This window comes from Acanthochromis polyacanthus, chromosome 15 (genome assembly GCF_021347895.1).
Source record: "Acanthochromis polyacanthus isolate Apoly-LR-REF ecotype Palm Island chromosome 15, KAUST_Apoly_ChrSc, whole genome shotgun sequence".
In the NCBI taxonomy this organism is placed as follows: domain Eukaryota; kingdom Metazoa; phylum Chordata; class Actinopteri; family Pomacentridae; genus Acanthochromis; species Acanthochromis polyacanthus.
This window is the reverse complement of record NC_067127.1, coordinates 20,067,270-20,079,643: the sequence shown is the minus strand read 5'-3', so window position 1 is coordinate 20,079,643 and position 12,374 is coordinate 20,067,270. Positions and strand designations below refer to the sequence as shown.

General features: G+C 39.2%; 1 protein-coding gene across 5 annotated transcripts in view; it reads left to right on the top strand.

Moving 5' to 3' along the window:
* The first annotated feature begins 547 nt into the window (after positions 1-547).
* vps8 (VPS8 subunit of CORVET complex) overlaps positions 548-12,374 on the top strand; it is a 53,320-nt gene continuing 41,493 nt past the window's right edge. For 4 of the 5 annotated variants that reach the window (XM_051959971.1, XM_051959970.1, XM_051959969.1 and 1 more), the window contains exons 1-5: positions 548-712; positions 6,685-6,753; positions 10,572-10,702; positions 11,361-11,457; positions 11,888-11,920. In XM_051959971.1, the coding sequence (XP_051815931.1) occupies positions 641-712; positions 6,685-6,753; positions 10,572-10,702; positions 11,361-11,457; positions 11,888-11,920 (402 nt within the window). In that variant the 5' untranslated portion in view covers positions 548-640. The remainder of the gene's footprint in view (positions 713-6,684; positions 6,754-10,571; positions 10,703-11,360; positions 11,458-11,887; positions 11,921-12,374) is intronic. The other variant, XM_051959972.1, reaches the window with a different exon arrangement.

Sequence of the window (12,374 nt, the reverse complement as noted above, 5' to 3'; positions counted from 1 at the left end):
GTAGTAAAACAAAAACAACAACAATAATAAATACTGACTGGGTGAAACCTACCCTAAAGTGCTACTATTTTAAATAGGACATGCAGTATTATGTAATCAGCTGCATTTTTTGACGTGCACTAGGCACTGAAATGCACATATATATATATATATATATATATATATATATATATATATATATACATACATAGATATAAAATATATAAATAGTTATATATAGCTATAGTTATGTTATTATGCTCTTTTCCTTATTCCTAGGGTGACACCAACAGTCACAATACTTGTATGTTGTAAATTCCATAAAGCTGATTCCAACACAAATATGTAGTATTGGCCTATTATAAATGTTAATTTAAAAATAACACATTCATGTCTTACCATTTTACAATTTTGCAGTATTTAGGGTAGTGCCATGACTTTGCTTTTAGATATACTACTCAAATGTTGCTTTGGCTTTGACGATTCAATATGTTTCTGTACTACAGAATGGGCTAGTTAAGTGAGACCGACATGTTGCTGAACTTTATTCTGGAAATTTTTGACCGGAACCTGTAGTAAATGTGGTTCCTGCCTGGGGAACCGTTGTGGATGCGCGTATGGTCTGCGAAATACTGCACAGTCTGTGCATTAAAACACAGAAATGTCCCAGTCCCCGGACACCCGCAGCCTGGTCTCAGCCTCCTCCCAGCTCAACCTGATGGAAGTGGACTCGGTGAGAGACTCTGCTTATTCTCCTGTCATGGCGGTCAACGTTTATCTCGGTGCTTCCGCAGCACTCTTGTTGTTTTTCCGGCGTCAACACACTGTGAGATGTACTGATTCTACACAACGGTATTACGATATTACGAACTTAGTGTCCCTTGGAAAAGCACATTTTATTCAATAATAAGCCCAGTTGTGACTTGGGAAGTCTAGAAGAGGCTCAGTTGAGTGTGTCGGATGAGATAGAAGGACATTTTAAACGTGTGTGATTTCATAGTGTGTCGTTGTAACAGACGAAAAGCTGTGAGGCGTTAAGTGATGCCACAAATGTTGCTATAAAGGTTTGTGAAGGTATCGGGACATTTGTGAACAGATCTTCTTGTACGTCTTCCTTCAGTCAGAATATTATCACGTGATCCAGTTATAGCTACCGTAAAGGTCAGGCTCAACGACTCAATCAACATCACAAGTAATGTGCTGTTATTTTCACAATTTTCAGAAACCTAAAGTAAATGTGTTGGTGTCGTCTCTGTCTGAAGTAACTCCAGTTGTGTCGCCTTGTGTGGCAGCAGGTCGCCCACTAAACACAAGGCTGGTGGTTTACCTCTATGTGCTGAGGCTTTATTGGCAAACACTGAGCCTGAAGCTGCCTCCTAAAGCAGATGTTTGCATGTCAGGTTCTTACCTTCTATGACTGCCTTGCTACCATTAGTGTGTGTGTACGTGCATGTGTGTGTAAATGAGTGAATGAAAACAGCAAAGTAAAGCACTTTGTAGAGCCTCAGCAAATGTTAAAAGTTGCTATATTAATGCATACTTATACCTTCCGCAAGCCCAGCAAACAGGAGTATACTGATCATCCATCCATCCATTATCTATACACTACTTAATCCTCATTAGAGTCATTGGGGGACTGGAGTCTATCCCAGTTGAGTTAGGTTGAAGGCAGGATACATCTTGAGCAGGTCACCAGTCTATCACACGACTACATATTGGGACAAACAATCACATTCACACCTATGGACAATTTAGAATCACCAATTACCCTCAACATATTTTTGGATATACTGTGCTATACTGATGAGTTAGTAGCTGTTAGTATTACATTTAGATGACATTGTTCTATGTGTTCTGTGTCGTAACACTTGACATGCACCAGTTAATCCTGGATGTTGTTATGCTGTGTACCATTACGGTGGACTGAGTGCTGATCATGTTTTTACAGTGACCTGACACAGGGTGATGGGAGACTTTCCCACCATACAAAATAGCAATAAATTCATTTATGCATTTTTCTAATTTGTATACTGCATTGCTTTAGATGGCATGTTGTTTATTTTATGCCGTACTGGTCCCACACATTCATCACAATTAGGCATGACCAGTGTGCATCTGAAGTGGTCAGAATTTGAGTGATGTTAATGAGGTTCCCTCCAAGAACACTGGAAGTCTTTATACTCTTAACCATACCATAAAAAGGAAATATTAAGTCTCTCAAAATGCAGCTTTAGTTGTTGATGTTTATATGATGGTACATTGAATTCTGTGTTTTGGATTCACTGGTGTTTTAACAGCCAGAATCTTTTTTTAGGGGACTGTCTTGGAGCTGTTCCGTTTATCATCCATGCCTTGTCTACATCCCGCCTTCTCCAGCAGGGAGCTTATCCCAGCTGCTTTACCTGCTTTAGCGCAGGGCTCCAGACTAACCTTTTCAGTGGTAGCACTGGATGCTGTCACATTTCTCAGTTGGTCGCACCAGCACATGATTTAGTCCCGATCCGATCCCTGGTTTCTACAGAAAACGAGTTAAATCGAGTGTGCTCACCATCGTCCTGCTTCCTTCCTGTGTGTTTTCATAAAAGCAAGCGCGCCTGCGGCAATGTATTTTATTTTGTCTACATGGGCTGTTTTCTATGAGCAAAACACATTTTAAACATCGACATCCCAGACGATCTTGATCATTCAATTATAGGAAGCCAAGATTGGGATTGCTGTCAAGTTTTGTTTAATTTTTCAGCCCCAACTGTGCTATAGCAAATGTGATCGATTGCTGTGGGCTTCTTTTTCTGTTTAACTGACTCAGTCGGTATCTTTTGCCTGCACCTGCACTCTTTTTCACTAGGTGTGTCTGAGATGGACCTCTCTCTCTCCACCAACGCCCTTCTCTCTGCTCACTATGTGTTTTAAAGTAATCAGCTATAGATCATTTCTTCTTTGAAACACGGTTACAGTAAAATGGATTGTTTCACTTATCAGGCAACAAAAAACTTACTAAGCCAGTGAAGAACTCGGTCCTTTACAAAGACAACACAGAAAGACAGATACACACTCACGCCTACAGAATTAGAAAATCAGTCAACCTAAATGTGTCTGAACAATGGGCTGCACAGTGGGTCGGTGGTTAGCTCTGTCTCCTTGCAGGTAGAAGATCCCTGGTTCATGCCCTGCCTTCTTGGGATCCTTCTACATGTAGTTTGCATGTTCTCCCTGTGCATGTGTAGGTTTTCTCCAAGTACTCCGGCTTCCTCCCTTAGTCCCAAAACATGCTAAGGTTAATTGATGATTCTAAACTGTCTGTAGGTGTGAATATGAGTGTGATTGTTTGTCTCTATGTGTAATTCTGCGATAGACTGGTGACCTGTCCGGGATGTCGCCTGCCTTTGCCCTAATGAGGATTAGTGGTGTATAGATAATGGATGGATGGTTATCTTAACAATGTGGGAGGAGGCTGGAGCATCTGATGCAGGCAGAGGATGAGCACATACACTACAGCCGTGATTCAAACCCAGGACCTTCTAGCTGTGAGGGGCCAATGCAAGCCATTACACATTGCCCAGTGCAAGGAACCTTTTAAAACAACTGTGTTTGTTCCTGCTCTTGATTTTTTTTCTTATATCTGTAGTGACTATTATTCTTGGGGATCAACCGATATTTCTTCTTCTTTTTTTAATTGCAGATGATATCTGGACCCAATATCATTACAGTTTATTTATTAGCATGTTGTAGCAGTTTGTCTCCTTCAGTTCCATACGCGCTTCTTCTTCTTTTTGTTAATCTTTTTCTATTCTATCGCTTTTATTGCCTACTAAGGTCCAGGTCTTAAAATATTATATCTTATGATTTTCCAGACACCGTTTCAGGTTAATGTATGACTTTCTCTTACTTAGCAACTAGCTGTTAGTGTCGCCTTAGCCTCTGTGAAAGCGGTTATTGTCTTGATGTGTGGACATGGCTGTGCTTCTTGTTTAGTGTTTGCACACTTTGGCTAGAGAGACGTGTTTGTCAGTTAGGGCAGGTTGTTTAAGGTAATCTGACTTTAGAAAGATGTTATGGTGCTCTAGAAGGTGCATGTCATCATAAAAAATTCCAGGTGCACCACATTATCATCACGTTAACACCTAAAAGTGGATTATTGGGATCTTTTCTGCCTAATGGCCACACTGGGAATGCTTGTATAACACTGCTGTGTTTATTAAACCTTCAATTCTGTCTCGTACCTCACCTTCTAAATACAGCTCTGCTAATTCACTGGAGCCGTTCCACTCTGCCTATGTCTCTGTGTGAACAATTTTGTGATAAACAGTCAATAAAAATAATGATAGCAATGATCTAAACAGTTGGATTTTTTTAAGGGGGTACAGGTGCTCAAAAGCTCATGACACTTTCCAAATCTGTCCGAAATGATGAAATATATCTTTTGGTATGGGTGTGGCAGAATGTGTTCTAAGTCGTGTCCTAAAGATAAGTACATGCCATTATAAAATCTTAGCCATAGTGCCATCTACTGGCAGCAGAAAGTTACAGGACCCTTATATTTAGAAAACTGCTCCATGTAGATTAACCAGATGAACCTAAAATTTGGTCAGTAAATCAGTCAAAATTGACTACTAGTGATAGCAACCCCTACTGAACACAGGAAACCAGCCTTAAGCAACAAAATCCTTTGATTTAAGTGTGTATTCTCTAGTGGTGCATGTTAGACAGAGGAAGTGACATGAAACAGGCAATACATTAAGACTCACAGCCAAAAAAATTAATAAAATAAAATAAATTAAAAAATGTAGTTGTGACTGCGGTTAGCGATGTCAAAAAAGTTCATAATTGTATCAAGTGTTATGAAAATTTACATTTTATGGGTCTTTGGTATGGATGTGGCCAATTGTCTCACCAGTGCCCTCCACAACATTTCTGTATGTACAAACAGAATTTGACAGCTTCATGTAACATCCCAGGACTTACAAAGCAGTCACCTGGAGTGCCAGGAAAACAAGTGGTGCTTAAACAAATCTTTGGTATAAGGAGAGACTGTACACAGACATACTTTGTTGTCCACACCTTTACAATTCAGTAGAGTTGTGATTGAAGTGGCTGCTGCCAGACTTTTTAGGGGCTTTGATTGTACAAGCTGTAGGGCGGCATAGCTCAGTTGAGGGTTGAGTGGCCGTCTTGCCACCGGAGGGTTGCGGTTCGATCCCCCGGCCTCGTGCTCATGTCGAGGTGTCCCTGAGCAAGACACCTAACCCCTAATTGCTCCTGGTCGTGGTTAGCTCCTGCCATCAGTGTGTGAATGTGTGTATGAATGGGTGAATGTGACGTATCATGTAAAGCGATTTGGATCAAAGCGCTATATAAATACAACCATTTACCATTTACAAGCTTTCCAATGACAGAGCCCAAACACAGGAAGCATTTCTCCAGAGTTCATGTGCTACATTCAAACACTGGAACGCAATCTGTAACCGCCTGCTGCTTCCTCGTGTGTTCAGTTCGAAGGGAAATGCCAACCAACCGCATAGCAGATTGGCGCAGTCCTAATGTCCAACAGAGGATGCAGAAACCATAAATTGGCAGTTACTGTGAAAAAGGTTTCATCAAACAGCATTACTTTGGTGGCATTTTGAGTTTCACCATTAAACAGGAAGTTGTTGAGTAGCTAGGAATAGCTAGTAGCATGGAATGAAGACACCTACATGGTCAGTCTCATCTAAAGACTTTTTGATGCCAAATTGTGAAGCTTTTGAGCTTTTCATGAATGACATCCCTGTGATGGTGTGGCAAATTTGAATGTTTTATGCCATGAATCAACAATTGTAAGTGGGGTTTATATCGTCTAATCTGCCAAAAACTTCCCACTTTGAATGAGATTACATGTTTTATACTAATATATTGCAAGATGTTATAGCATTTATCAGCTAGAATGGATATCTATTGCAAATATTCCTAATTAAATTCTTCAAAAAGGACATTTTGGATATACACACCAACATTCATCCAATATAGCTGTTATTGTAGATGTAGCACATCATTGTTGTAAGACAAGTGATGCCACTTTTACCATTCACATGTTTAGGATTTGTCATTACCGATACCTGTAATTCAGAAGCAGATATCTGCAATGTGAATTGCAGCAAACTGCAGAAAATTGATGAAAACTGGAATTCTACCACCAATTCTTGAATTACAGTTTTGAGTAAAAAAAAATTACACCAGAAATTGTGTTAGGCATCGAAAAACGACAGGCAAAGACATGAAATTCAGGAGAAGATATCCGAGCAATATAGAAACAGTGGTAGAAATTTAAAGTTTATAAATAATTTCTCAGCGGTGACAGTCTCGTGAGCCCTCGAAAAGATGTGTTTGAAGTCCTCATGTATCAGTATTGAATGTGTTACATTCCCTGTACCTACATAAAATTTAAAAGAAAAGCTTGTTTTAAACTAACCACAGCCTTACAACTCTGCTCAACTTGCAGGAAACTCATCCACCACTTCTAAATACACGCTTTTGGATGGATTGTTATTTTTAGTAGCACTTGCATAGTGCTGATGTGTGGTTTCTGGTAATATTTTAGGGTCAAACACATGGAGGACAAGCTCCCAGTGAGACTGACAAAGGAGATGTAGATATGCATACAACAAAGAGAGCGCAGAGAAACAAATCCTGCATTCTAACCCTCTGTGTTTTTGTTACTTCTGTTCTCAGATCGACGATAAGGAGTTTGACATTCCCCAAGTGGATACCCCTCCCACACTGGAGAGCATCCTTAGTGAGGTCAAGTACATGTAACTTTTTGAGTATCTTGGCAGCTTTCTGAAACTATTTTTAATCAGCTTTGAGAAGCTGCTGTACTTCTACATTTATATGAATGTGCAGTATTTTCAGTCTTTCTATATATCTAATGATCTATTTAGGCAAAAAAGTAAGCATTTTATTTTCTATGATTTTATTAAATATGGACCAGTAATGAACAAATGCAACCTACCTTACTTAATAAAATGCAAATCATTGCAGTTTATCTTGTCAATATTGAATACGTCATTCAAAAATATAGAAGTATATGAAGAAAGAGCAGAGTCTAACTGATGAAACAGGACTGAAGGCTAGAGTTAGAGCCACTTTAACGTCTAAAAACATACTCAGACCTCCTGGATTTGGTATTCACAAGAAGCATCTTCTAGTGAACCATTCCCCACAAAAATATTTCTTAAGGTTTACTATTGTTGATTTCCATACAGTTTAAAAAGTTTACAAATACCTCTGACGAGTTTAGGTATTTCTTAGTTCACATTTTAATAAACTGACTATAAATGTCGTATCAACATGAGAACATTATCTCAAAGCTGACATAATGTAAATGCAGTGATAGAACATCGTGACTTGGTGCCTCTGGACCTGGACGGTTTGCCATCACATTTACAAATTTGTCAGTGTATCTTACTTTAGAATGTGTGTGTTGAACTGAAGCTCAGTAGACACAGTTCAACATCAAAAACCAAGCAAGTTTGATGAGCAAGTGTTTCTGATTTCCTTTCCCAGCACTGTGAATGTCTAATGGGTTTGTTGAAGACACATAAGACACTCAACAAAAGTCTAATCGCAGCATCTAAATGGTTTTCTTCCCTGACTTAGAGAAAAGAAGACAGTTCTCATCGAAAACCATCAGCATTCTGTCACTTTATTCAAATGACATGATGCCGGTTGTTTCATGATGTCTGTGGTGTTGTAGAGATGCCACGTGATGGAACAAGTACTTGTCATCTATGTCTAAAACAAGTGTTGATCACACCAGTTTTTATTTATTCACTTTATGATGCGGATTAATACAGAAAACGGGTAATTCCAAAGGGTTTGTGTACTTTCTTTTACCAAAAGATCCCTACCTAGTTACCTACATAAACAAAAACAAAACCGTCTTGCGCCTCATGGGACACCGTGCTCTGTTCTTTCTGAAAAGTGTCAAAATGAATGTTCTATTTAAGTGCACACTTGCATACCTTTGGTTTGCCACAGAGTAAAGCAAAAAAAGCTAAACAAATGAAGTCTTTTGTTACTCTGGAGAAAGCCAAAATGAACAAGATGAAATGATTGGTATCTATTAAAAGTGATGGTAAAACAGAGAATTGTTGTCATATTGAGAATGTCTTTCAGGCAAATGAATCTAATTTAGAGCCTTTTGGTAAGTCGGACCTGCTCTTGGCTCACAGAGCAAAATAATGAAGTTTTAAATAAAAGAACACCAACTTAATGATGGAGAAGGCTCAGGTGTGTATTGGGGTTGCCTTAATACAGCCATGCTGGTCTGCTACACGGCCGTATGCATTTCCCCTCATATCCAACACAGAAAACCACATAAGGAAACGGCAGCTGGTGACAGATCAGGTTGTAACAAAGTATCAGTGGTTATTCCTGAGGTGTTCTGAGCACAGTGTAAGAACACAGCACAGGATTTCTGGAGAAATGAGAACTTCTTGCTTCTCTTGTGTTTGGGCTCCATTGATGGAAAGCAAGTACAAATCAAAGCTCCCCAAAGGTCGATGGTGATTACTTCAATTACAACTCTGCCAATGATGAGTTCTGAAGGTGTGCTTGACAGAGAATCTCCTCGTACACACAAAACATTTGTTTTAAGCGCTACTTGTTTTCCTGGGATATGCACAGTCGACGTGCAGACGGCTGCCTGGTCACAAATTTTGGACTGCACACAGACGATCCACTCAGACCCTCGTAGACATGATGATGACATTTATGACACGCAGACCCCTGCTGATGCGTACAGAGAAAGTGTGTTTCGCCATTAGTCTCTGCAAGGCATAGTGAGGTCAGATTATCAAGCTGTTCTTCAACGATAAGTACTTTACAGTTTCACAGAGTTCTGTATCACTTGCGACCCATTTCTCATCCAACGTGGTAATGAGCCCTGACAAACATCTAAATGCAAGAATGGACAGGAAGAAAACAAGTAGCTGTCCTGAAGTGGCTGTTTAGTCCTGATCATAACTATTAATTTAATAATAACCCTAATGATATCCATCCATCCATTCTCTATACACCGCTTTATCCTCACTAGGGTCGTGGGGGGTGCTGGAGCCTATTCCAGCTGACTCGGGCGAAGGCAGGGGACACCCTGGACAGGTCGCCAGTCTGTCACAGGGCTACATATACAGACAGACAATCACACTCACATTCACACCTACGGGCAATTTAGAGTAATCAATTAACCTCAGCATATTTTTGGACTGTGGGAGGAAGCCGGAGTACCCGGAGAAAACCCACGCATGCACAGGGAGAACATGCAAACTCCATGCAGAAAGATCCCAGGCCCAGGCCGGGATTTGAACCGGGGATCTTCTTGCTGCAAGGCAAAAGTGCTAACCACTATTCTACTGTGCAGCCCCCTAATGATAATGATATAATAATGATAATTTAATCTGTGAGATTAAAGAGCATCAAACCTGTAAAAGCTGGAACAGTTGTGAAAATACCAGTTAAAAAGCTATAAAAAGTGTTTGATTGCACTAATTGTCTTGAAATGGAGTGCTGCAAATTGGAAAAGGATCCCAGTATTTTTGTTCCATTTTCCTCTGATGTATTATTATTCATTTTACTGTGACAAACTCCTCCTGGAGATGTAAGATTGAAGTCAAAATTTGGACAATCCAATCTAAAGATGTTCAAAATATTAAGTTACAGCCATAAGCTCCATCCTCTGGGAACAGGATACTACATGTTTTATGTAATGTATTTGCACAATTTCCCCCTAAGCCTCATTAAAGTCTTGCTTTACTGACCATGTTTGAGGTGGATCTGGTCAACCCACCAGGACAGGGGTGCTTCAGGCACTTCTTCACCCTGAAGAATAAAATTCTGTGAAAACTAATACTATCTGTGAAAATATTTAAGGACATTGGTGCAATATAATCGCAAGCTTCATTACGAAAGAGTTTGGTTTGATGGAATACTGCTGTTCTTGCACTGCACAACTTCACACAGTTTCAGATAGCTGTGATTAATTGTTTAGTGCTTTTGTAGAAACACTGATGTGTAAGTTGTAATGTGTAAATGATTAAACCGAGGTTTCATTTTTCATTAAATGTGAATATTTCAGAATTGTACTTTTTTGCACTAAAACAAAGCAAAGCATTTGGAGTTTCGGTGATTTATAGGTTATTATGCTGTGACTTTACTGATCCGGCCCAGTTGAGATCAAATTGGGCTGTATGTGGCTCCTGAACTAAAGTGAATTTTACACCAATGCTCTAGGAGCACAGAAGAATGAAACATGTAATTTCCTGTTGCCAGTAGGTGGCCCTGTGACTATAACTGAAAATACTATCCAGGCTTACACGCTGATGAAACTGGTGAAGTTTGGACAGATTGGACAATGCACATTAGGTTAAAAACTGTTTCTTTACTAATGGTGGAAACTTGAAGCTGGTCATTCCACTACAGACATGCCTTTCTGCAAAATCAAAACTTTTGCAATTTAGCATCACAATGGTAGTTAGGAGAGGTTTCTTCTAGCTGAGGTCTGTTATGCTGCCCTGTCTGTGCCCTTTGGTTTGAGATGCATTTGTTTTGCTGTGTTGCAGTTAGAGGATGAGGAGGAACCATTTGTGTTGGAAGACACCTGTGTGTTAAACACAGACAACATGGATGCCCACTCCTGTGACACCTCCTCTCTGGCCAGCTCTGACAGTGGAGACCCAGCTCACCTCAAACGGCATGAATCCACACAAACACAAACACAAAATATTCATGCCCTTACATAGTTATTTACACGCTTGCTTTTTTTGTGTGTAATACCAATTTCAAAAACTATTTTCTGAATGAAATAAACCAATTACAAGGAAATTCAATACCTAAAATGAAAAATGTTTGCTTGGAAAATCAGGACATTTTAAATGCCTAATTGACCTACATGATGCATTGTGCATCATGTATAGAAATATTTTATTTAAAGATTATTTTTAAATTTGAATTTTAAGTTGCAAAAAGTTGCAACTTAAAATTCGATAGATGTGCCAAGTGTTTACCTTGTATTAAATTTGAATTTTAAAATACTTTAAGCATTAATAAATATTTTATGTAGGGGGTTGTGTAGGTAGCATATGTAGTCTTTAGAACAACAACCCAAACACTGTGTAGATGTTACTGTTGCAGCCACAACACAAGCATGAACTAGTACAAACTCACATTCTAACCCTTAAATAGTCCACAAGAGGCATGATCGTCAGCCAAACAATAATGCAAATGCTGAATTTAAAGTTTGTGCACTTCCCTTTTTCTTTTTACATGTACAAGTTAATAAAGTATTTTTTGTCTTTGTGTTTGTCCAAATCTATGCACTTGTTTATGTCTGTCTGCGTGTGGACATGAAGAAAGAGGAGGACAGTGGATCTGAATGCAACCGTTCATGGGTCCGTCCTTCGACACAGTCTGCTCAAAGGCATCTCTGCACAAATCGTGTCTGCTGCTGTAAGGCTGTAACACACATTTATTTTTTATTTGTTAAGTATCTTACTAATTTATTGTGTTCCCATCCTCTTGCCCAACAACTAAACGTGTAACCTAAATTTGTCCACAAAACACAAAGACACACATCTCACAGTAACACATGCATTCTCATATAGACACATGAACAATCATGTTTCCATCACTTCAGGAATTGATCTCGTGCATTTATTTCCTCCAGACTTAGCCTAACCATACCAACCATTTGCCTCATCCTGCCTCAGACATTGACCTAAACCTAACCTTAGCCTAACTTTCACCAATTATTCATACTAAAATTTAACGATCCCCACAGTTTGACGTTGTACACAAATTTTTGTACTCACACATAAGTCACAGAAATGGAAGGACATTGAAGATTAGTCCTAATAAAAACATTTGTATCTTCACTCAGGACAAAGTGGATGCTGGACTGCCAACAGCTATAGTGAGTATTTGTTTAATCAACTAACATTTCAACTCATCAGAGTGGTGGGGAAAGTTTAAAGAACAGTTTGTTAACACACTCTTTAAGGATTGACTGTGTATGCATTAAGGATTTATTTGAGCAATAGCATCATCTGAAAAGTGACCACATGCGAGATTTAATGGGAAGAAATTGAAGTTGAAGATTTGGTTTTGTTATTTTGCATCTATTAGCAAATAATGACAGACATCCAGGAAATGGGAGGGTGGAGATGACATGCAACCCAAACTGGAATCTGACTGTAATATTGCAAGTATAAGCTCTAACTGTGAGTTCCTGAGGTGCTTCACAGTTTTAGCATTCACTTAAATGGCTATGGTAATTTAAATTAACTTCAGACAGCAATGCAGACTCGCCTTAGACTGCTTTAAGCAACAATGAAGCAGAAAGTAAAGATAAGCCCTGTTGACAAAGA